At 35.9% G+C, this 27,283-nt stretch overlaps 1 protein-coding gene across 1 annotated transcript in view; it reads left to right on the top strand.

The window, feature by feature from the left end:
• The window catches only part of LOC128860787 (delta-1-pyrroline-5-carboxylate synthase), a 52,241-nt gene extending 26,016 nt beyond the window's left edge, over positions 1-26,225 (top strand). The window contains exons 3-12 of the mRNA XM_054098532.1: positions 13,784-13,927; positions 14,001-14,108; positions 14,169-14,336; positions 15,557-15,745; positions 16,310-16,502; positions 18,442-18,683; positions 20,421-20,678; positions 22,077-22,302; positions 24,852-25,130; positions 25,773-26,225. Of these exons, the coding sequence (XP_053954507.1) occupies positions 13,784-13,927; positions 14,001-14,108; positions 14,169-14,336; positions 15,557-15,745; positions 16,310-16,502; positions 18,442-18,683; positions 20,421-20,678; positions 22,077-22,302; positions 24,852-25,130; positions 25,773-26,032 (2,067 nt within the window). The 3' untranslated portion in view covers positions 26,033-26,225. The remainder of the gene's footprint in view (positions 1-13,783; positions 13,928-14,000; positions 14,109-14,168; positions 14,337-15,556; positions 15,746-16,309; positions 16,503-18,441; positions 18,684-20,420; positions 20,679-22,076; positions 22,303-24,851; positions 25,131-25,772) is intronic.
• Positions 26,226-27,283: the final 1,058 nt, after the last annotated feature.

Below are 27,283 nucleotides of genomic sequence, written 5' to 3'. Positions count from 1 at the left end.
ACTGTTAAAAACAGTTTTTCAGCTATTTAAGTTGAGCATTAACCGCATTTATTATCAATTTTTTTTTTTTAATTTTTGGAAATAACCAGAAATTACACGGCGAATATGGCTTTGACAAATTTCTTCAATGACAGAAAGCGCAATGAAGTTACTCGTCATTTCAGCAGTGTAAGCTCCTGGTGTAACAAGTAGCGGTGCAGTTCCTCATTTTTTCCTGTTTTCAAGAAATTTTTTGAACATTTACTGCTTACCAAAGTTTTCAGTATAGCAGCAAAAATTTTGCTCTGGTCAGTATACCGAGATAATCACTTTTGTTGCTGACTTTTGCTGCTTGGCTTCCACAGGGGGATTTGCTGCTTTCGACCTGTATACCATGGAATTCAGTTTGGTTTCCGGGTCATCCTTAAAAACCAAGCTTCGTAACTCGTTAAGATCATACTAAAGTTGCTAAACTCTCCATTTTAGAAATTTCTTTAAAATAATTGAAGAAAATTTGCTCTAGCTTCTTTTTGATTCTCATTCAAAATTCGTGGAACTCAGAGCAGATTTCTTTGTGTACTGCAAACCATTATGCAATATACGCGATACTACGATAGGATTTAAGTTCAATACACTGCATATAATTTCCTGGGTCATTCGAGGGTCCTCACCAATTTTTCGCTTCACCAGGGCTACGACAACTTTGGCCATTTTTCTGGAGGCTCGTCCTACGCAGAAAAATGTCTAGTCTGGAATCTTAAATACCACTTACAAATAGTCTTAAGAGAAGGAGTGTCCGCTTTATATGCAGTTTGGAACTCATTGAAAATTTCCACATACTTGAGTTGACATCGAAAGCCGTAAAGAACGCTTGCAAATCATTGAATTTTATTATAAAAATACGTGTTCTGTTAAGGCCGGCGGGCCAATTAGATGTCCTAAATTCAGTAGTTTTCGCGAAGCGTTGTAGGATGAGAAAAAAAACAATTAGCCAAATGAAGTTTTGGGGATAGTTTAATATATATTTGAACTAAAAAAAAAAAATTTGTACAATCCCCAACAATATATTGTAAGCCGAGTTATCAATAGATTCCCAGAGCGCCTTGCCACTGAAGTATCCAACTTCTGTACAAGATACAACTAGCAATTTTCATCTGAAAACAAAAAAAAAAAGATTATTAATTTTGATGTAATTATCTTCGATGTGAACTAGGAAAATTGGGAGAAACACGTAAAATTCGAATTTTTGGGGAAGGTAGAAAAAAAAGTGGTTTTTCAAGGAAAAAAAAAACTCTTCAACTGGGTAAAAAAGTCGCTTAAAAAAGTTTTTGGATGTTTTTTTTAGTTCACATAGAAGAGAAAACAATACTGAAGATAACGCATTTTGAATGAAATGGATAGCTCGTTTAGTTTTTTTGCAATCGTGTACATAAATTAGGTAAAATCGTGAAAATGAAAAGCCGAGAAAACGCGCTTCAAAGTTAATGATGTTAATGATGACCAACAATTATCGATTCGTCGCCGTTCGCAGCAATTGGGCCTCTGTTACTCAACAATGTGGAAAATTTTGCGAAAGGATTTAGGAGTGAAGCCTTTCAAAATACAGCTGGTGCAAGAATTGAAGCCGAATGACCTACCGCAACGCAGAATTTTTGGTGAATGGGCTATTGGAAAGTTGGCCGAAGATCCACTTTTTTTATCGAAAAATTGTGTTCAGCGACGAAGCTCATTTTTGGATCAATGGGTACGTAAATAAGCAGAATTGTCGATTTTGGAGTGAAGATCAGTCAGAAGAATTGCAAGAGCTTCCACTGTATCCAGAAGACTAAGCGGATGGACCATTTGAAGCGCAGTCGCGGTGAACATTTGCATGAAATAATCTTCAAACATTAAATTATATGGACTATACTATCGATATAAATAAAATTTCATGCATTTCTCGGAATTTTACGTGTGTTTTTTTAAAAAACTTTCCTATAGTTCTTTAAAAATCACTCTTTATATATACATACACACATATATTATCGACTTACCGAACTTTTGTTTGTCCCCTCGTATGTATATGGGAAATAAATTTTAATGCCTTTCTTTTGCTTTCTTCTAATCGTACCGTGCAATATGTCAACTGTTATAAATTTATAAAATTAAAAAATCTTGTTCAGAGTGATATTTTTTGGTGTGGCATAAAACAGAAAATAAAATGATAAATAACGAGAAATTTATAAAATTATAAATTAAATTTCACATTTCATATTTAAGTGGCAGCACTGGGTTTGCTCATTATCGCCATGGTTGGTTAAAGTGGTGATTCATCCAGAATCCAACTAGCGCTTCCGGACCATTTTGTTGACACATCCTGGTTAACAACTTGTTCATTGCGGCCTTACAAATTAAAAGAATTTAATTTGGCGACTTCGACATGTTAAGCCCTGAAACCGAAGTGTCGGCCGTGTATATTAATATTTAACAGATGCTGCCTGCCAATGGTCATTTTCAAAATGAAAAATTAATTAATCACTAGGAAGAAATGTGAGCATTTTAATAAGTTTAATATGAAGATGGAGTAGCAAAAAAAAAAGGGGGAAACAATAATTTATCATGTAGGAGCTTAATATTAGGTTCTTCATTCAATATATTTTTTTTTCAAGACTCGTGACCTTTCAACGGATTTCTAGTGAATTTGATAGGCTTCTCTACAAAAGTACATCAGTAGAAACGAATTGAGCATTAAAACAATGCAAAGCTTTCCAGAGCTATATCAAATCCAGTAAATCTTGCTCAAATATATTCACCTTCTACAGTTTTTTTTTATGACAGACTCTCTAATTCTTTAGAAGATGCAGTTAATTTTTGAGTACTTTTTGTGCTGCTTTTATCACTTCTTAGACGAATGGGTCTCCTTTGAATCCGTAACTCTAACGGAAAAAGATTTTTGAGAGACATTGCATTTATAAAACCGTTTAATCCTGTAAATGCTGATTGCCTGTCAGCAAGTATTTTAAAGAAACGCTCCTCTCTGGTTGTGCTTTCAGCGTTAATCTTTAAGAAGTCTTTATCGTCCCTTGAGTTTATTAATGTCTGGAGAATAGCCTGAATAGCTCAAATTTTCAAAAGTGGCATAAAAATGATGTTGCCAGCTACCGACTTACATATATCAAAACTATCTATTGTTTCGAGAATTGCATTAGTGAATGAGTGCATCATTAAAGAGAAGCTAACCTTTTCAGTAAATGGTTTCATTTCCCCAAACCAGCACAGTTTTGACAAGGCAAATCAACAGCATCCAATCTTACTGTTGCGGCTTCTCAATTTGGCTGTCAAATTGACAATATATAAATTCATATTTTTCAAAAGCATTCAATAAAGTTTCGCATACAAATTCTAATATAAAAATTATGCTGCTTAGACTTTCATTCCAATATTCTGAAGTGGATCAAATTATATCTTTGCAGCAGACGCTCTGTGGTAGCATTTGATAACGTACTTTCTCAACCATTTGTGGCGGCATGAAAGGACCTGCAAAACAGCATTCTAGAACCTTCACTCTTTTTATAACTTAATAATGACTAAATTTCCTTTATATGCTGACAATTTTAAGCGATTTTCAGTAATAAGGAATTTTGGAGACTCCTAAGCCCTTCAGACTAGCCTTGATAAATTTAACTCTTGGTTTACTCGAAATTGTTTGTTTCTGAATATTGAAAAGTGCTCTAACTGCGCCGTCACTAGGAAGCACAATTCAATATCTACGGGGCTTCTCATTTCAGATTCACTCAAGCAAATTACTGAAGTTAAATACTTTGGTCTTTATTTTGACACAAAATTAAATTTTTCGTTACATACAATAATATCGTCCCTAAAGCGAGCGGCATGTTAGCTCTCGTTTGGACCCATATACCTTAAAGCTTCTTTACACTACGTTAGTGAGATCAAAGTAAGATTATCAACAGAATAGAGCGAGTTAATGAATAACAACAGGAGTTGTTGATTGATTGATAATAATTGCAATTTATTTTAAGTTTTTCTTTTACTTATACTACTTCAATAGTTAATAATTTTTACAAAAAGACCAAAGAAACAAAGCAATTCCCGGAAAAGTAAAAGTGACTTAAATGTATAATGCAATTATGCACTTTTATTATTAAAATTAAAACAATTCTTGGAAAAGTAAAGTTGACTTAATTATTCATATTATTAATAAAAGCAAAATACTTTTCGGAAATTGTTGTTGTATTATAAATTCAGGTAGAATGTTAATATTTGTGCAATTCAAGCATATAATATATTTAAAGAAACAATTTGGAAATAATTCTTGGAAGAGGTTAACAAAATAAATGCTTACGTTTGTGTGTATATATGTATGTATGTTTGTAAGTATGTACTCATATCTGTGCCAATTTAGTTTGTTGAACTCGTATCCGCTGTTGGTAGGTAGTAGCTGGGTTGACGGTGACTATCGGTGATTCTGGGTTGCTACTGGTTGGAAGGTGACCATCGGTAACTAGCGCACACAAAAAGTTTTTATTAAATTTGCTTTTCGTTCGTTAATTTTCACTGAACGCCTGCCCCAATAAAACCACGTTTTCAGGTTGTTGACCTCAAAACTTTGAGAAACCTTTCTCTCAAGCTCTTTTATAATCTGAATCGTAAATGGAATTACAATTCAATGTTCCGAATCGTAACCTACATATTTCAATGTTTTATGTGGGATACCCAGTTCATATTATTCTTAAAATTCTCCTCTAATAAAAATTATTTCTGAATTAAGTAATATTTCGAGTCTGTACCAGCTCTTCCAAAGTGAGCAGTATGTAGTTTAATTATTTTAGTTAGTCTGCAGCCTGTCTAATAGAGGTGTGACTGCCATAACCTGGAAACTATTTAACCAATTCGATTCTAACAAACTGCCCGTGTGAGTTTATAATATCATATTTATTATACGCAATATATTTAATAATGGCTGCACATCCTTGACTCATACTTTGTGTTAATTTCTGCGCACATTGTGGACGTAATCGGTTCTAAATCATTTGCCTTGATAACTATTTTAGCGTCCATATTTGTTTTCCTTTGAGATTTTGCTTAAACAGCTTTGACCAAAGGGTTGGCCCTTTCAATAGGGTCATCTGGCGACTGCGAAGTCCAATCCAACCTTTTAATCCCATTTCGCCGTTTCCACGGTTTCGATACTTGGGATCTTTTTTTGTTAAATTTTATTCATGAAAACTAATAATTTTTCAGAAAAGCAGCCTCAAACGTATTGTTGACTATCAGCAGAACACCAGGTTCGACAATGCAACCATTTACTCAAGAGGAAGATTCATTCGTGAATATTGGGTTTGCCTAATTCATTTCTGAATTTGCCTTAGTTCATGCAAGTCTTTATTTCAGTGTGTGATAATGGGAGCAGCGGGTTTTCCAATAAGCTTCGGGATTTGAAATTTTCTGCACGTATACATCAATTTTTTTAAATCTTCTCAGCTTCATGCAACGATGAGTTCGGCTTTGTTACAAACAAACGAATGATCTTCTGATCTTACTTTGGAGAGATATTTTTTTTGGTCTCATCTGGGAAGTTGCACCCATTTATTTATGACCGTCTTCGACTTCTTTAAATATTTTGCTGCAGATGCACGTGACATTTTTGGACCTATAGGATGTGTACGTAGGAACACTACTCCAAATCATTTTTCATACGCGGAACTCATTTTGTAAAAATAACGTATGCTTTCTAAAACGTTCACAAAACTAACAAATTGCACAACGCGATTGCGAAAATGATACATCAATTTTGCAGTATTTAAATTTTTTTAACGGAACTTTAAGTTTGAATTAGCGGGTCACGCTTCCATTAGATATACTGTATGTCATGTACATTATACTCACTAAATTTTTAACGCTGGTCTGTAAGATTGTGAATATGATATCACTGAATAAATAAATAAATATATTTAATAAAAGTCAATACAAACACTCTTAACCCAACACCACTCAAAATAGAAACAAACTTATGAAGAGATAGAATATTGATAAGCACTAAATAAACATAAGGCTTACCGCTTGCTAATGCCTCTCTAAATTATTTATCGTCAATTTTTCAAAATAGTTCATTTAATTATAAATAAATATGACGAATATAAAGTATAAACTTCACTTAAATAGAGCTTTGGTTAGGTGTCCCAAAGTTAGACAAAGAAAAAATCCAACTTAAATCATTATTTAGCAATTAAAAACTTATTAATGAAAAACTATTGTACCAATATATCACTTTTCGTGATTGTTACATTAGTACACAAAATCCCTCCAGACCCTCGGTACACAAATGTATATATACAATATATATATATATATATATATATATATGCGCACCTCTTACTTTCTTTTCTAAAAGCCTTGTTTATACAGAATGTGTGAGCGTGTAAGTGATAGACTATAACTTGAATAGTAAATTAATTAAGTCGTTAGATCGTGAATGAATTTAATTAGAAGTACTTTGGTTAGGTGAAAGTCTTACAGGTATTGCGCTCGAAGTAAATACAGGTGGTTGATTGTTTTTCCTTCAGTGTTTTACTTGGCTCTGAAATGCATAAAAGTCTACATGCATATGTACCTATTAGCAAAGTGTGATGTTACTATTTAAAAATCGGGAAAAATAGAGGAGTTGTGAGAGTTTGATGAAATTTAGTTAGTTTCTAAATGAATAATGACCTACTGATTTCAATAATTCATTCGGAGTTTTTCTAAATGTCATGTTTTTTTTTTGCAATGAATGCATTTTAAAACAAAATTTAACAGTATGAATATTTGACCTAAGAGGAAGTTTTTTTATTCATTATAACTTGCGAAATCTACAACGAACATAAATAATATTTTGACTATAATACAGTCAAATAGAATCATTCACGCGGCGTAGCTGGGCAAGGTAGAGCTCCTTGTTGACCGTAGCATTCTTTTCGAGCATTTTCCAGTGCACCATGCCCTCCCAGTCCCACCAAACACATATCATGATCTTGATACTGAAGAATTCGAATTCAGAAGGTCTTCCGCTGCGGGACGTGCCATCGACGTCAAAGACGCCAAGTTTGCAAACCATATCTGTGCTGTAATGTTGCCTATAACACCTTCTCCATACATACTATCGCAAATGTCCCGGTCTGCTTCGGCAGCTTTTTGACCTCTATGAAAAGCAAAGAAGATCAGGTGTCGAAAATGTTGATATTTTCCTCCTGGGTATTCCATTTCCTTAAAACTAATAGAAAATTAAATAAGTCGAAAATACAATTAACTTAGTTTTGTAGAACAGAAAGAGTTATATGGAATGAATACTTACCCTTTGCCACACAGCAAACAAATCGTTGTAAAATGAAAGAAAATATGAAAACGTTACGAAATTACTAATACTAAATATAATATAATATATGGTAAACAATGCAGTGAGATACATTACTCACAATTCAAAAAGTGTATCTCCAGATTAAGCTTTGACTTGAAAGTCTCTCTTAAGTTAGAGAATATATCTAAATTTTTACAAAATGGGTTAAACTGCCTTATATAATGTGTAAGCGGTTCATTATGACTAAAATAAGCCCTGTAATTAGGTAAGTGGAACATACTGCTCATTTATGATTCGTGGCTATGTCCCTTATAAACATTACCGATGAAAATTTTCTTCGTATTTCTAATGTTGGCAATGCTAACAAAAGGCAACGAAGGGAATGAATGGCAAATCTAGTGAAACGTTTCTGAAACTTCCAATTCTTAAAGATGAGTCGATATACAATAGAATGGATCCCAGACAACGTTACAATATTCGAGATTTGATCTAACTTCTTTGAATTCCTTACAACAAAGCCAAGCATAGATCTAGACTTGATAATCATAAAGTCTACATGCTTAGGAAATTACATTTTCGATCTAAGGCCCTTCTTTTATACATTTTTGTGAGGGTGGTACGGCCCAACTTATAATCGAAATCAATCACAACTTTGCGTCTATTGAAGGACAAGTGCTGGCATTTACCAGCACTAAGAGGTAAGGAGTTATCCTCACATCAATCTTGTTAAGCCCTCTTGAATTCTTATGCAGGCAGCTACGTCCTCTATATACTCGTACATATGTATATATGTATATATATGCAATATATAATTGTATACTCTTTTTGGGTGTTTGGCCGAGCTCCTCCTCCTCCTATTTGTGGCATGCGTCTTGGTGTTGTTCCACAAATGGAGGGACCTACAGTTTAAAGCCGACTCCGAATGGCAAACGGTGTTTATGAGGAGCCTTTTCTTGGCAGAAATACACTCGAAGGTTTGTCATTGCCTGACGAGGGGCGATCGCAATTAGAAAAAGCTTTTTCTTCATTTTGGTGTTTCTCGGAGATTCGAACCTATGTTCTCCGAATGGTAGTCGTGTACCAACCCATTCGGCTACGGCGGCTGCCTCTATGTCCTCTATACGACTGCAAATTTTCAAGTCCTCTGACAATGCGATCACAAAAATGCAATTATGTTTGCAATAATGATCAGAGAGTACGTAAGAAGTTTATGTTATTATTTTCAGAAATCAGTTGGAAGAAATTTCATATTTTTAAAGAACAGAGTTAGATTAGGAGCCAAATCGGACTATGAATAAGTTCGTGCGGTTTTTTTCGAAATTTGAAACTTTATTGACGTAAAATGGTTACAAATTTAATATTCAAAATATTGTCCATCGCTTACTACTACTTTTTCCCATCTTCTTTCTGGCAATTCACGGATTCCCTTTGTGAAAAATTCGGTCGGTTTTGCCGCAATCCACGAATCGATCCATTTTTTGACTTCATCGTAATTACGGAAGTGCTGGTCAGCCAGGCCATGTTGCATCGATCGGAAGAGATAGTAATCGGATGGCGCAAGGTCTGGACTATACGGCGGGTGGGGTAGGACATCCCATTTGAGCGTTTCTAAGTATGTTTTGACCACTTGTGCAACATGTGGCCGAGCATTGTCATGTTGCAAAATAACTTTGTCGTGTCTATCGGCGTATTGCGGCCGTTTTTCTCGCAGTGCTCGGCTCAAACGCATCAATTGTCGTCGGTAGACATCCCCCGTAATCGTTTCATTCGGTTTCAGTAGCTCATAATACACAACACCCAGCTGGTCCCACCAGATACACAGCATAACCTTCAGGCCATGAATATTCTGCGCCGACGTCGATGTTGAAGCATGGCCAGGGTATCCATACGTTGCCCGACGTTTTGGATTGTCGTAATGGACCCACTTTTCATCGCCAGTCACAATTCGATGCAAAAAACCCTTTCTTTTGTGCCGTTGAAGCAGTTGTTCGCATGCCATAAAACGGCGTTCAACGTCTCTTGGCTTCAATTCATACGGCACCCAATGGCCTACCTTTCGGATCATTCCCATGGCTTTTAAACGTTTGGAAATGGTTGATTGATCAACTCCCAAAGTTTTTGCAACCTCTTCTTGCGTTTGAGCCGGATCTTGATCGAGCAATTCCTCCAATTCGGTATCCATGAACTTTGGCGGCGCACCCTCGCGTTCTTCGTCTTCCAAGCCAAAATCACCACTTTTAAAGCGTGCAAACCACTTCTGGCACGTTCGCTCAGATAGAGCATGCTCACCATAAACTTCCACCAAGATAAGATGACTTTCGGCTGCTTTTTTCTTCATATTAAAATAATGAAGAAGAATTCCCCGCAAAAACACATTATTTGGCACGAAATTCGACATTTTCAAGTGTGGTAAAAATATTGTTGTTTACGCTTCAAATAAAAAACTTATACTGACGTTTGTGCCTTACGACAGTAGCTCTCCAATGAATGTTTGGAAATATGGATCGATGGAATAATAATCAAGTTACGCCATCTGTTGTAAAACCGCACGAACTTATTCATAGTCCTATTAAATAACCGATTAAAAATGAGCTGCTGAAGTTGGTCTAACTTATGGTTGAATTTTATCTGAAAAATATAAATGACCCCTTCCGAAAGTTATATATAAATGTAGGCAAATTTAATCCAAAAAGTTCAGAATTAGCGTCGCCTGTTTGTTCGTGCGTGCAAGCATTTTTTTTTTTTTGTCGGGACAACTAGCAAGTACAGCATTCAGATATTAATCCATTGTCCATTGGATTTCTTTAAATCTACCCGATCTCTGAAGAAATCTGAGTAAATTTTGTGGTGCCAAGGAGCCAAGATGGTCGCTTCTTAACACATCAGTGCCAAAGGCCTCAAACCTGATTCGAGCGAAGGCGGGACAAACACACAGGAAGAGATCCGCCGTCTCATCCTCATCTGCACAAGCTAGGCAGAGTACACTGTCTGAGATGCCCAACCTTTCCATATGCTTCGCCCACAGAAAAAGGACCGTCATCAGTCCAACCAGCCGTCTGTGCTCCCCTCTGCTTAATGACAGAAGGGTTTGTGACAGTCGATCGGACATGACAGGTAGCATAAGTTTAATCTATCTGCAGCCTCTCTCAGCCTGCCAAGGTCGCTTGTGGGTTGTAGTTACCCATTTGATAACCATAGCTTTGATGGCCGTAGAAGAGAGTGGCAATACGGGTTTTGGGCCAAAGAAGTTGGCCTCAGAGCCCATCTTAGCTAAGAAGTCACAGGTCTCGTTACCTAAGATACCCACGTATCCTGGGACCCATGTTAGTACCAGGCTATTATGTCTACCGACATAGTTCAGCCTGGATTTACAGGACTCGACTACCCCTGATGTGGCTGGGGGGCTGTCTAAGGCCATACGTGGGATCTAAGACGATGCGTTCTCTGTTTTCCAATGCCGGACAGGGGCCGTACCAGTTCCCATTATACATTGTATAATCGGTGCGTACTTCCTCTGTTGGATGTTTAACTTAGCTTCTTCTCCAACGTGTGGTGTGTATCCTCATGTTGTCTTACAAATGAAATAACCTACAGTCTCATACCGTCTTCGAATGGCATCTGGTTTTTTAAATGAAGCTTTTCCATGACAGAAATACTCTCACTTGGGAGACTGACTGACACACCCCAGACTCAATTAGCACAAAAGGTGTCCTTTTTTTACACCATTAGTAGAACCACTGCCGTTCTTTGGGCCAACCGTCTTGATTTGAATATAAATCTGCCTATGCCATCTATTTTCTTTCCGGTAATTTATACCAAGTTGTTCATCGAGAATTTCCCCAGCATTCTTTGTCGTAGAACACCCAGACTTGGGCACTCACACATACAGGTATAGTGGAAGATTGTCTCCATAGAAAATTCTTGGTTGCACCTTTTACCTTTATCGTTATACGGCCACCGCATTGTCTTAGTATGGTCTCCGATAGGGCAATGGCCGGTTATTGGTGACGTATTGTAATTCTGAAGATGTTCTTTGCTTTCTTAACAGGACTTGTTGTAATCTGGCACGTCTCCTTCGCTTTTTTGCAGGTATCGGTATTGGTCCATCTGTCAACAGCCTGTTTCTGGAATTGCAAAAAGATCTTCCTTTGTAGAAGCTTCGGGCAAAGTCCACTGCTACCACTTCGGATACTCTAAAGGAAGCCCCCTGTCTTACCAGCTTATCAGCTTTCTCATTTCCTTCTATGATTCTACCAAGTACTCAGATGAGAGTGATGTCTGTCGTGCGTGCTAAGGCATTTAATTCTTCTTTGCATTGTCTGACAATTTTTAAAGTGGTTGTTGGTGACTTTTTAGCCAAAATGGCATGACTATCTGAAAAAATATCTACGTGTTTTTGATAGTTGTTGTGAATGATTTCTGATTATCCTGCTAGCTTCCCGTATACCGGGAACCTCTGCTTGAATTATGCTATTCCACTTCCCCAGGCGAAGGGACGTGGATCCATTGATTCTTAACCACTAAATTTAACTCCCGTTCCTTTCGGGTGGGAAACATTAGACTATTTATTATTTCATAAACAATGTAAAACTTTCAGCAAATATTTAAATACCAAATAAGGATTAAGGTTTGATACATAATCATTATCAAGCAAAACATAATCACTTGTATCAACTGGATTAGGTGCGTCTAAAGGAAGGTCAAAAACAAAACAACATTAAATTTCGACCCAGAAAAGGTTTTTCGATTTGCTTAGCCCATTTGCAAACCATAAGTGGTTTCATATGTCCATATGTACCTACATAGTTATAACAGATGTTGGCATACATATGCATGTATAGGTATTATATACGAGTATTGGTATTAGATCTCATCGATGGCCGTTATAGCGCATAAATCAACATTATGGATATGCGCTTTTGAAAGGAATGAATTATGTGGCCTCAAACTATTCCATTGATTTTTGCTTATGCACGCACATATTTAAATGCCAAGGTCAAGGCATGCAAGAGTATTGAGAGTACGGCAAATTTAATTTATGACCCTGCAAGTTATGCTCACTTTTAGAACATGCTTTTACAAATACTCACATATGTATATAGGCACATCATTTCCGTCTGTGAATTGGAAGAAGAATAATGCGCAATATTAGTTATTAATTCAAGGCAATAGGCATTTAATTAAAAAACTGTTGCATTTGTATGTATGTACACGTATGCTCAAAATTGTATGCACGCATTGCATTTGCCTTTATGTTTTTATGAATGAAAAATTTAAGAAAAAAGCATAAGGAATAAATTTTTATTTACATGGTAGTCACGCATCAACCCATTCGGCTACGGCGACCACCGTGAGATTGGTTTACGATGTATTTTTATTCACTGAATCAGAGATCTTGTGGGATCAAAATCTGTCTATCATGTAGGGGTTATTGAAAAAAGCTGAGGTAAAAACCCAGAAGAACGTATTTTTTGGTTTTTTTACACCAATTTTTAACAAAAACTGACGAGCTGGAGACTTCAATCTATTCTCAAATTAAAGCATGAATCTTACAAAATTACTAAACTACAATTGAGCTATGCTCATAAAAATGCATTGTCGGTGATATCAGTATTTCGAAATTTAAAATAGCGTATCCAAGATGGCGGACTCACTTTGATCACCTTAGGACAACTCTTTGATATTGCGACCGCCATATTGAATTTGCCATTTGGTATCATTACCGGGCACAAACATATATGTGAACGCTTCCAGAAAAAAATTTAATGCCATCAGACCGAAGTTAAATAAATTTTTTTGCAATTACAAAAATAAATTTACTTCGAATGAAATTTTTCGGACATATGAGTTTTTTTGAGATAAAAATGGCTTCTGTAATTTTTGCTCCAACTTTGCTTAGGAACTTTAAACGCACTTTTCTAGAAAAGTAGTTTTGGTCGTTAACCACTTTTTTCGGACGCGGCTAATTTTCGCTTCTTTACTTTTTAAGGTATTTATTAATGTGGGATTCTATTTCCAGCCATGCAGATAAAAGTCGAGTTTACTTGTTAACAAACTTTCAACTGTTTGTTTAATTTGATGTTAAAAATAAACGTATGACCGTTTTTTAACGTTTAGTTGAGAGCCCTTTTCGTTCGGTCAGTGATGCTCATTTTAATTAAGTTCGTTAAATATGTAAAGATGCATTTAAATTATTGCCTAAAAGTTTTGTGTACTTTTAGTAGCCTTTGTACGTCTACCAATCCCACATTAATACATTTCATTTAATATAAAGTCTCTCCTGGTATCAAGGAAAACCGAAAATGTATATATCATAATTAAGAATTCTAATTTTTTTCTTAATTGACCAGTTTGGAATTTAAAGTTATAAAAATTGAAAGATGAAGTGTGAATTCAGTCTTTATTCGCACTTTTTACTTTTTTCTACTATGATGTTCTTGCATTAATAAAGTATTTGTTTCGGTTTTTTAGGTTGCTGAGTGCCACTTGGAAGGTCGCGAAGTCATGATGGTTACAAGTGGCGCTGTAGCATTCGGCAGTCAAAAATTAGCTCAGGAACTGCTTATGTCTCTATCAATGCGGGAAACTCTGTCGCCAAAAGATCCGACACGCACAGTAAGTTGAACGAAAACAGTTTTCTAAAAATCTAAGTTTTTAAATAAATACTTAAAGCTTTTAATTATTACAGGAGCAGGGTACGTTGCTTGAACCGAGAGCAGCTGCTGCCGTAGGCCAATCGGGACTTATGTCGCTGTATGATGCTATGTTCGCTCAATATGGCGTAAAAATTGCTCAGGTATAATACGAAATTTCAAATCAATAATATTAATAATACCAAATACTTTTTGGATTCCAGGTTCTAGTAACAAAACCGGATTTCTATAACGAGGAAACGCGCAATAACTTATTTTGCACACTTTCCGAACTTATTAGCCTTAATATTGTTCCAATCATCAACACCAATGATGCCGTCTCGCCGCCAATGTTCTTGAAAGACGACGACCTACCAGTTGGATCGAAAAAGGTAAACGGGTTTTCTTGTTTTTCCCTACAGCGTGGAAACAAAAGGAGCTTATGCAGCTAACTTCTAGGGTAAGCGATCTGGTTTTATGAGCGCATTTAATAAAATTTTGCGGACAGTTTGGAAGCTCTATATTTTCTCGCTTGCAAAATATTTCTCTTAAATTTAATACTTGCTGAAATATGAAAGTATACAAGTAGTGGTCCTGCTGTAGTATCATCTCTTTAAATTCGTCGCTCTTAAGTTATCATTGAGGTCCCTGGAATGACCCCTCTGAGATTTAATAGGGACGTATGAACTAAAAGGAGCAGCATTATTGCTTTTGGCCTATTTAGGTTCGCTGCAGCCTCTGTGATCACTCATTCGAACTCATTTTACCTGGATGACCTATATGGGCAACGCAATAAATCGATTGTTAAGCGGATTGTATGGCAATCTGCGCCATCTTTAGCTGATTAATTTTTGGAAAAAAAATTCTGTCTGCATAGCTCGTTAGTGCTCGTCATTGACTGCGACGGCAGCTTCTTCCTCATTTCGAAAGAATAAGGACCTATGATGCCATCAGTACTCTATGAACTTCGAGATCTGATTTATTCTTTTCAAAGTAAATTTCCACAATTTTGAAGCGTTTTTCTGGCGTTAAATGGTTCATGATGACTTTCCAATCCTTACTGAACAAAAATGTTAACATAGTTTGCCATTCTCAGCTGTTAAACTATAGTTATCGATATCGATAGTTCTCATGCATCTAAAAAAACACCCCATTTTTATATCATGAATGCTGATAAATGAAAAAGATTTGACTTTTGAGCTTCAAAAAAAGATATGCAGCTAAAAACACACCCGATATTTTATTATATATTATTCATGACAATAAATCAAAAAAATCTGAAATTTGAATTCAAATGCCTAAAAATCAAACCGCCCAAAATCATTGACATACATAAATTCGGAAAAACCAGGCCTTATTCAGGAGCAGTTCCACGTCGCTTTCTTCAGATTTGGTAATTCGGTTCCTGACAACATAACGGGCAATGATGTTTATCCCACCGCACTTGAATTAATTAGTTCATTGAGATTTCTTAATAAGCTAGTTTCTAAGGAAATACGGGGTTTTAAGCGTTTTCAATTTCGTAAGCGGTTCACTTATATATACATACATACTCATGTATACATTTACAATAAAATTCAGTAACTGAGTTGTGGTCTGGTTTTGCTTTCAGGGAATCGCCATTAAAGATAATGATAGCTTAGCCGCTATGCTTTCAGCAGAGGTGCAGGCGGACTTATTAATTCTAATGTCCGACGTAGATGGAATTTACAACAAACCTCCATGGGAAGATGGAGCTAAACTAATGCACACTTATACCTCAAATGACCGACATGTCATCGAGTTTGGCAAAAAATCTAAGGTAATTCTCTTGGCTACTGGCACAAGCCACTACTTTGAAAATATAATCGTAAATATGTATTAAATATATATATGCGTGCATATATTCCTATTTTTTAATCATAAGATGACATAAGACACTTATAAAATGAATTAGTAATACTTTCTGACTATGTTAAAAGTAGAAAGAAAGGCTGAAAATGACGAGTATTGACTTAAGACTATAATATGTACATATTTATGTAGCCGGGAGTTATCATTTTATTTACGAAAACTTTACAGAAGTCGAATTTCCATACCGTTCATCTTTGCTTTAATTATTTCTTCTAACATATACATATGCATTTTCAAAAATCGTATATTAAGCTCTCAATTGATGTGGAATATCTCTTTCCCAATACCATAAATTTTAAATAACTATGTAACATACATATTCATAAGATATTACGGATATTAAGGTTCTATCTATTTGAATTTATTGGAGTTTAACTACAATTTCGTAGCTGTACGAATCGCTTACATCCGACAAGTACATAAAAATATATGTGAATGTATATTTATGCCACATTTTATTATTTTACTACAGGTTGGCACTGGCGGCATGGACTCGAAAGTGAAAGCAGCTACGTGGGCGCTGGATCGTGGTGTTAGTGTTGTGATTTGTAACGGTATGCAAGAAAAGGCCATTAAAACTATAATTGCTGGCCGGAAAGTAGGAACATTTTTCACTGAGTCTACAGAAGGTTTCTCGACTCCCGTAGACGTCCTGGCCGAAAATGGTAAGAACGAATTTTCAGACATGTTTTATTTCATTTACATTGGATTTTTTAATCCAACATCTCCATCCAGGATGAGCGAGATATACCAGAATGCATAAAGTGACGGAAGGAATGAGACTGTCCGCTGCAAGTCCGTCTAATCCGAACATAAAGCTATTTTATACATTTTGGTATCATTGAATGCACCTAAGAAAAAGTTATTTTCAGGGTGATTTTGGGTCGCTAAACACGTTACCCTTTATGTGTAAGAATACCCACATATTTAACACGTTCCCTGTCCCAATACAAAAATGCAAAACTGACCGACAAGTCCAATATTTCACAACGTAAACATGTCATATAATCGGTTCTCGTCAATATTACGTTGCTGGCACTTTATTGATAATGAAGCTCCCAGGGATCAAAACGAACGTCTATACAAAATAAAACCACTTTTGGACCTTGTTATCAATAACTGGAAGAGCTTACTAGCACCTGGTGAATGTATCGTCATTGACGAGTCGATAACGCCGTTTAGAGGCAGGATATCTTTCCGTCAATACAACCCATCAAAAGCTCATAAATACGGCTTGAAAATCTATAAACTGTGCACAGAAGAGGGTTTTGTCTGGAATTATGATATTTACATAGGGCGTGACCCCGAGATTGCTGATTTGGATAAGCCTGGGAGTGTCGTAATAAGAAATAATTAAAAATAATTTGTGATTTCTGCGTAAAATAAAAATATTTTTTGGAATGTCCCGGCGTTTTTCTTTACTTTATTATCGTACCAGCACGTCCAGTGCAGAAACTGTACAGTTCCGTTACGTCCAGTCGAATAATTTGCTTTAGAAGATTCATATACCCCCTGACGCACATATGGCTCAGTTGCACCCATCTAAATGTACTGTTTGGTGCGGTGTTATGGCCACTAGAATTATCGGTCAGGGCCGGAATCGATTTCAGGAGCTTCTTACAGAACATTGATTGAAAACTTTTTGCGGCCAATGGCGGAGCAGTATCCTAATTTGTGGTTTCAACAAGATGGAACAACTGCGCAAACTATGGACCTGCTGCGTGAAATTTTTGGCGAACGTCTGATTTCCAAAAATCAGATTTCCCTTTGCCACCTCGTTCGCCAGATTTGATTGCGCCTGACTTCTTTTTATGGGGATATTTAAAAGACAAAGTGTATCTTAATAAACCAGAGGCTATTAGACAGCTGCAGCAAAATATTCGAGACGAAATACTGAGCCTTCAACCAGAAACATTATGTGGTGTAGTGGAAAACGCGTTAAAAAGAGCCAATCTTTGTATCGAGAAAAATGGTGGACATTTGTCTGATGTAATATTTTATACATAATTTCCATAAAATATATTTAATGTATAAAAGCAGTTAACCAAAATAAATGATTATTGCAAAAGTTATTTGGGTTAAACATTAGTAGGTCTTATTTGGCCCACCCTGTATGAACATCTTGAGATATGGAATCTGGTGAAAAAAAAATCAGAGATTTTCACTTCACCTAATACATATATGTTTCGATACAATATATCACGAACCCAGGACTGTGTTTCTATTAAGCAAGTTCCTTTAAAACCAAAAATACCATCTTCAGTAAAATGCAACCAATGTGGCAGCGCTATGCATGAAATGAATGCGGTTCTTCAGCTTGTATTTATAACTAAGGACATCTTCGCTCGTATAAGTAGATATGTAAATGCCACATATTTTATTATCCGCACAATGATTTTCATAGACAAACTAGCTTTGGAATAAGTACACATCTGTTTACACGAATAGTTTCATATAAAAGTGATGAACATTTGTAGACACATACATATCGCACATTCTTGCGATTTACGACGCTATTTGGCAACGCCAATTGGTTTAAGTATTTCTCAGTTTTATTTTGATTTTACACCATTACTATTTTTGCTATTTTTTGTGCTTCTGTAGCGCGCGTTGGCAGTAGACAGATGCAGGCGCTAACTCCGGAACAACGAGCCAATGCAGTTAACCATTTGGCTGATTTATTGGTAAGCAGGGAGGAATTCATTCTGCAAGCGAATGCAAAGGACTTAGCTGAGGCGAAACGCCACGGTCTTGCGAAACCACTACTGTCACGTTTGTCCTTGAATTCTGCTAAATTGAAGAATTTGTCTATCGGATTGAAGCAGATTGCCGAATCCAGTCATAAGGTGAGCGATCGAAATTACTGCTATAAACGAGGGTTTAGATATACATATATGAAAGCATGTATGTATGTGCGTGTACTGGCTTACATCTGCAGTGAAACTTTTTGCTTATGACTCAAAATGCTTTATGTTGAACAGAGGTCCCCTTTTCAATTAAATCCCCACTAGCCTGACAGAACACTGAAGTCAGTATTTAACTAGAAAATTAAAAAAGCTATATAAGCATATATTTTTATATTGAAGTGAGAACTGAGAAAGACCAATTACAGGGTATACTATGTTGTACAATGAGTTTTGCGGTTCGATAAGAAAAACACAATTTTAATGTTTGATACACTATATTTTTCAGTATGGTTTCCCTGAACATCAATACACTTGTTCCAAAGCGATTCCAATTTATAAATTCCATCTCTGATGTGAGAATATGGAAGGGCCATAAAATATGCTTTCATAGCTGTTATGACCTCATCATTTGATGAAAAACGCTTTCCACGAATGAATTTTTTTTGGTCTGGAATCAGATGGAAGTCGTTAGGGGCCAAATCTTGTGAATACAGTGGATGCTCCAACAATGCGATCTTTAATCCATCGATTTTAGACATTGTCCAAATGCTCTTGTGACACGGTGCATTTTCGTGATGAAAATAATTGTTTTCCTTTGCAAACTGGGTATTTTTTCACGAACTTTTCCCTTCTGAAGGTCTAAAAGGTTACAATAATAGTAAGAATTTATTGTTTTACTAGTTTGCAAGTAATCCACGAATAAAATTCTTCTCGCATCCCAAAAACCTGACGCTAATGGCCGATTTCTGAACACGACCTCGTTTCGGAGTAGAAGAACCAGGTTCACACCACTCTTTAGCCAGGTTTGATTTAATATCGGGGTGATAGATCCAAGTCTCATTCACACACAAAATCCACTTTATTCTTTCGAAAACGCTAAAAATGTTGCTGAGAAAGTCACATTCGAATGTGGTTTCGTCCCATTGTTAGCGAACGTGACACTCATTCTGAAATTCAATACTTCTATCAAAATATTGCTTACGCTGCCATGAGATGCCCAGGGCTTCTACTAAATCTCTTTCAGTCACTTAACGATTTTCTCGTATTTTTTCTACGATTTCTGGTGTTGCTGCTGTTATTGACGTGAATAGTCCTTAAAGTTTTTACGACCATGTTTAAATTCAGCAAACTATCTTTTTACTGTACTAATTGATGGCGAATATACTTATACGAGTATACTTTTAACATTCGTTCATTAATTTTCTTCTGGTTTTCAGCCTTCCAGGAATAAAAATTCAATCACTGCACGATTTGACATGCTGTGTATTTTACAATTCCAAACATTTTCAATTTTGATACGAAGAGATAGAATTGTAAAATAATATTAAAAATATGAATACTTGAATGATTTTCGAACACCAAATCCGATTTTTATTTAAACAATTGTGGTTTCCTTTAAGATCAGGATTTTGTACAAAATTGAGGTGGAAATGTAAAATGAAACCATTTTTGAGTTTGGGAAAGCTAAATATAGTATCTAATGCTCTGCTAAATATTTTTGCCGTAAGTCAAATTCTAATTTTGAACGGTAAGGAAAGCAATATTGAGAGAACCCTACTTATAGTAAATGCATGAAATATTTAGCAAATAGAGAAAACCCGAGTAAGAAACTTCACTCACAACTAGCAGATGTAGATAAAGTATTAGTAATTAAAAAAATGTTATATGGGTTTTCAGAATGTTGGACGCGTCCTGCGACACACACGTCTAGCAGACAATCTGGAATTGAAGCAAGTCACAGTACCTATCGGAGTACTTTTAGTTATTTTCGAATCCCGCCCTGATTCATTACCTCAGGTAGCTGCTTTGGCAATGGCCTCTGCCAACGGTCTTTTACTTAAAGGTGGTAAAGAAGCTTCTAACAGCAATAAAGCCTTGATGGAGTTGGTCAAGGAAGCGCTTTCAACAGTTGGAGCGGAAAACGCAGTTTCCCTGGTGAGTTTAAATTTGGTTTAAATGGCTAGAGTCGAATATTTGCGTTGTTACTGTATACATACATATTTACATGCGAGAAGAATACAAGGTCTTAAGGTCAATATGGTCAAGGTTCGACAAAAATAAAATTAAAACACTCTTAGGATTGAACAAAGCTGCAGTAACGGTAATTACGGGATGCATCAGGGGGTACTGCACAAATGCAACAATACTCATAGTCTCTAAGAGGAGAAGTTACCAGGAGGTCTTCACTTTCTTTTTTGGTGGCCAGGGCTGTAATCGACGATATTAAGATATTTGAGTTCGGGCTTTTCCAAAAGCCTGCCAGAGATATCGAAAGTATAAATAATCAGCTGGGATACTAAGTAGTTTAGTGCGTCAGTTAGACGTATGTGCCTCTTTCGGTAAAGTGGATTCCTTAAGGGCATTTACGTCTCCCCTGCCCAAGCATTTAGAAAATAAAATAAAAATATTTTTTAAATTAAATACCAATGCTTTTTCTAAATTTTGTATTGCTTAGTCGCTAATGCGAACTTCTGTCACCCACTTCTAAACTGCTAGTTGACCACTTGGTGCTTTAGGCACTAGTTTTAGGACCTTTTCAAAATTAAAATTTTGTGCCTGACTTACTGTCATCTATTATTGGTGCCATAGCCATAAGCAGCTGATATTCATATACATACACTGTCATTTATTTGTTCATTTTGAAAGTACGCAAACTGAAGGCAAGATAACAACAGGAGCAGTGACGAGGAAATTAGTAATTTATTCTATATTAATGAATTATATACCACAATGCAGCAAATCAACAATCAGCTGGTTATGGTTACGGTGAAAAACCTAAATTCAATTGGTCTGTACGGTTACGGTTATGACTACGACATCTCTAATCGACTACAGGGTTGCCCAGATTTATGAGGTTATGGGTATGGCACCTATAACTGGACCTTTAGCTGGTCTGGTTTGAAAATGTGGCAAATTTGGCAATTCAGCTCCAGATTTTAAGCGCATTTTCAGCCCAAAGAATACTTTTATAAGAAACATTTGTAACCGTAAGGCAGTAAATGTATTGCTTCACATAAGAAACGGATTAAAGAGATAAAGTTGTTATGGCAATTATAATATACCAGTTGATATATTTGCCACATCGACAGTAAACACTTTAATCAAAATTCAAAATGTGGGTTGAAGTCAATTTTATGACCGCCGAATTTACTGACGCAGCCGCGGACTTGTCGAACCTAAACTTGTACGTTATTATGAGCAAAGATATTTTGTTGTTCAATTACTTAAACCAAGTATTTTTTACATCTAATTTTAATATCGCTAATAAATTAAGCCTAAAAATCAGAAATTGAATTTTCTTGACAATAACAAAATGGCGATTTATGTTCGTAGGTATCGACTCGTGAGGAAATTAGTGATCTTTTATCGATGGAAGATCATATTGATTTAATAATTCCACGTGGATCATCCGAACTTGTTCGATCCATTCAGGAGCAGTCTGTCCATATACCAGTGTTGGGACACGCCGAAGGTGTCTGCCATGTTTTCGTTGACAAAGACGCCGATTTACGCAAGGCACTGAAGATAGTCAGAGACGCTAAATGTGACTATCCAGCAGGTACGTTTAAAAATATTTTAGAAAGCGTCAAAATGAGTACAAAGCTTTAAATAATTCATGAAAATCGGTCAATTGCAATTTTTATTCCAAATTTTCGTCTACGCCGCTTTTTTTAGAAAATAATATGTTAACACATTGAAATAATTTCCCATTTTTGTTTGTATTTTTTCACCCTGCCCACGCCCACGTTTCCATTTATTCCAGGGTGCAAATCCTCCCCTATGAACAACTCCTTTCTGAATTTCTTTCAAAGAGCTTAGATTATCCAAGAATTAGGCAAAAGAGTAAATTAAAAATGTATTAATTAAAAAATCCAATGGTTTTGGTTCATTCAACTTTAAATGTTAAAATGGTGTTTTTACTGCATTTTCAAACCCGGAGGTTAGTGGGGCTCCCTTTCCCTTTTCTTATAATACATTCACATATAAGTAGATGATCTACTTTTTCGTGCTTAACTCCCAATCCGTAATTAAAAAGCGAGATTTCTAATACAACATTTCTCTCCCAAAATCTGAGATTATAAAATAACCCTAGATAATAACCATACTTTTTGACATACAACCATGTGTTTTCTGTATAATAGATCAATTATTTTTACGAGTGTAAAGAAAAACGTCAAAGTAAAAACTAAATAAAATGGATGCCAGCAAAGATAACAAGTTTGTAGACATAATTCTAATAAAATCTTTGTTAGGTATTATTAATTATGCATTCATATCACAAAAAAAAACGTCTGTCCATAAACGTGTGCCCTCTTATTACTTATTAGAAAAAATAATATCGAATTTCGAATGCGTATTGCTGCCATAATTTTTTGAAATCTCAGTAAACGTCGTCGGCGGATTTCCTACAGTTTCTTATTAGCAGCTAATTGCGCAATTAAAGCTATTCCTTCTCTTTGTCTTTTCTTCATATCGTTAATAATAATTAAACAAACCAAAACACCGAAATATTCCACCAATATAATTCATTATTTATTTTCATTTTAAATTAAACCTTTCACAATAGTATAGATAGATTGTCAATTTTGCAGGTGATCTGCCATATGTCAACGAGTAGATTAATTTTGTGGATTTATTGGTAATTAATGCATATGTGACGTATTATTAAAGATTGGACTGTGCTCTCTCTGTGGGCAAATAATTAAAGATTCTCCGAAATTTTGTCAAAAAAACCGAGAGGACGCCAACCGATGACGTAGGCACCATTATTAATAATCCGACTGAGCAAAATGATGTGCTTTTAGCCGATTAAAAGTTATTAACAAAAATGCTTTTACACTCTATTTTATCACAAGTTACGTGAAACTAAATACGCTTAAAGATCAAACTTAACTTTTTCTTCACTCTTCGTACTCCATTTATCAAAAAACAAAAAATCAGAAGATATGTCAATAACTGAAATATGTAGTTAATAAAAGCGAATACAATGTTTGATTGCCGAGAGAAAAACTAGCAAAATGATTGCCACTCTACAATAATTAATTAATTTTGTCAATAAATCAGCAGTGTTTGCAGCCACATGTTTTCATCTTGCAGACAGTTATAGAAATGTGAGGTAGTTGCTCGATGGCAGGTTGGGCTCAAAAGCAGAACAGATTTTGTGTTAATTTAAATAAAAGTACATGTTTATTTTTTTATTGAAAAACTCCAAATTCATAGGCATACTCCAGATATAGATAAAGAAAAAGGCATTTATTTCTTTGTATTAGTTTTGATTATTGAGAACCGTGGACAAGTATTTGAGATAGAAAAGAATCACTAATTATAAATTATAATATATTTCCATTAAACCTTAAAAAATTTTAGTTATTAAATATCATTATCACTATTTAAAAATGTGCACACCACTTCATAACCATTAGAAAAATAGTAAACAACAAATTGTAAATACCAGAATAATTATAAAGAAATGTTTTGCGACTGTGCGTCCCGCCACTATACGCAGGTCTCTGCAAAAATGTATCGTTCAATTGTGTCACAGTTATGTAATATTTCACATTAATGCCATTAAAACCGTTAACACCATTTCCACATAATTAAAAATTTTGTCAGCACTTCATTACGGTTGTTGGCACCGTATCTACGCAAAGCGACAATTGCAACATCCACATGGCATCGACTTACGAACTGACCTTCATTGCCACCCATGAAGCGACATTCTGTATTCCAGCTGAGCTTCATTTTCAGATTTCCTACGCATGCACCACTCACTACACGTAAAACATACATAATTATAATTGGATAGTTGCCTATAAACACCATTAAACCGACGCGATGCTGTTACGTACCCGAGTACCTCGTGCAACCCACATTTTCTCATATCTAGGAGCACCATCTGTTGACAAAGGTTTTACAACATGCGGCAGAAGTTGGTTTAGTGTGCGTCACTTATGTATGTACATACATGGTACAGATGTAGTATGTCACCTGCACACCTCTGTCTTCTCGCATTTTGATTCTTTCTTCTATTCAATTTTCTACATTAACTTGCGCTTACTCTACAGACATACTTGTACAAACATGTTCTGACTGTGTCTGTCGTTTCAGCTTGCAATGCCATGGAGACTCTTCTCATCCACGAGGACTTAATGAGTGGCAGTGTCTTTAGCGACGTCTGTCGCATGCTGAAGAGGGAGGGTGTCAAAATCTATTCGGGACCAAGACTTAGCCAGAAGTTAACCTTTGGTCCTCCAGCAGCGAAAAGCCTAAAGCATGAGTATGGAGCACTGGAGTGTTGTATTGAGATTGTAAAGGATATCGACGAAGCAATAGAGCACATACATACATATGGTAGCGGACATACCGATGTCATTGTCACGGAAAACGGTACGTACGACTAGAACTTCGTGGGAAAAATGTGTGTGGGGATAATAGCTCAACGCAATTAGTCAATGGGTGGAATGGGTATTGATAAATTTAGTTGAATACGAAGGAAGCTAGCAGGAAATACCTGCTGAAAATATGATTACCAATTACGAAGAGAATATAAAGTGACCCTAGTATTTCCAAACGAATTTTCCATTAAAGCACTTTTACACGCGTTATTGTATTTACAAATTTTAGGGCTTGAATGGCTGTGCAACAAAAAACTATTTTACTGTAATTGAATTCCGAGTCCGTTTTTAATATTCTCTGGGAAAGTGGTTAAATTGTGTTGCAAAGTTTATACACATCAATCGGTTTGCATATATGTACGTGTATGTATGTATGCCTAGTGATTGAAAAAGTTTCAATTGCTTTGCGTATAAGGAACCTGTGAGGTATGCATGCAAGTGTACACACATATACACATGAACAAACATATGTACATACATACACACGCAGCTAAGTGCGTTATTTATGCATGCACTCAATGCAAAATGATGTCATAAAAGGACATACCTTTTAGTAAACAGACCACATGCACGTTTTTTACACATTTTGGTTTACAATCTTGTGGGAAATGATTTTATTGCATTATTTTCACAGACTCTGCGGCACAACAGTTCCTGACATCGGTTGACAGCGCTTGTGTTTTCCACAATGCTAGCTCGCGTTTTGCCGATGGTTTCAGGTTCGGCTTGGGTGCAGAGGTGGGCATATCAACGGCGAGAATCCACGCGCGTGGTCCCGTGGGCGTGGAGGGACTTCTTACCACCAAGTGGATTTTGCGAGGCCAGGATCACACTGCGGCTGACTTTGCGGAAGGTGGAAATGGCGTGTGGCTGCATGAATCGCTGCCCTTATGAATGCATGCACCGAGAATAACCTACATGCGTAAATTATTATTATTTTTGTATATATTTTGTACGTTTGGACAAAAAGTAAATGTGTAAGACTTGCATTTGGAGATTTGAATATGTATGTAAGTATGTAAGTATATAAGTATATTACTGTTGAGTCAAAAAATAAAATTTTTGCTAATACATGAACAAGTATCAATCATTTGTTTTTTCTTTTCCCATTGGTGCTGGATCTGAACCAAATCGAACCGGAAATGTGGTGGTTTGGAATATCTTGACTCCATTGCCAATACAACCAAAATCATTCAAATTGTGCCGGTTCTAATGCGAGCACACCGTTTTTACCAAAAGGTGATCATGCAAAATTTTACTAATATACAAAGCTACCTCAATCTCACGGCCTGTGACTAGACGATTTAGCTCAACCATTTTGCGCACAACGGCGACGAGAAAACTATTGTACTAGTTTTTTATGGTGTAAAGTAAGCAGAATGCTTACTAATCCACGTCGAAAATTGTGAAAAATAACCGCATGAAATTTACACAGTAAAATCTAGAATTTACATCATTGGTATTGGGTATTGGATTGGTATTGGGAAGTTTTACAAATTCTTTACACATATACGTACGATACTAATTAACTGACAATTTCTGTATTTTAAAATGGATCTCGATGGCGACAGTTCAGAAGGTAAATATTTATTTATTTCCATTTTTTAGTCAAGAACACAAAAGTTCTTACTGGCTACTGACTTAGTGCTAATATAAACTGTTTATAAACTGTAATCGAATATATCATGTCTATGTTATCTTAATCGATTTTCAGGTGTAGGAAAATTTCGAAACATGAAAATTTCAAAATGCGATATCTCTGCGAAAAAAATGATATTTGAGCAAACAAAACGCCATTTGAAAAAAGAAGGATTGTATTTAAAGATGCCATCCTTTAATTTTGGTGAAAGAAAACATCTGCAAGGCTACATAACCTCAAATATGGGCAAAAATGGGGTTTTTTGCACTTTTAGGTTAGGATATCTCGAAAACCAGAGCTGATAGAGCAATTCTGAGGCCAGATTTGGATTCAGCGCATCATAAACCTTCGGAAATATATAGTCTGGTTTCTGGGTCTGAATGTTGGTTAAATTTTGTCGGCCTGTGTAATTGGTGTTAAAAGAACAAACTTTTACGTTTTGAAACGTAATATTAAAAAAAAAAGTTTATTTATGAACAACGCTGATATGCTTCTTTTAAAAAAAT

The sequence above is a fragment of the Anastrepha ludens genome, chromosome 4 (assembly GCF_028408465.1).
Source record: "Anastrepha ludens isolate Willacy chromosome 4, idAnaLude1.1, whole genome shotgun sequence".
Lineage (NCBI taxonomy): Eukaryota > Metazoa > Arthropoda > Insecta > Diptera > Tephritidae > Anastrepha > Anastrepha ludens.
The sequence above is the reverse complement of the archived record's forward strand: the minus strand, read 5'-3'. Positions and strand labels throughout refer to the sequence as shown.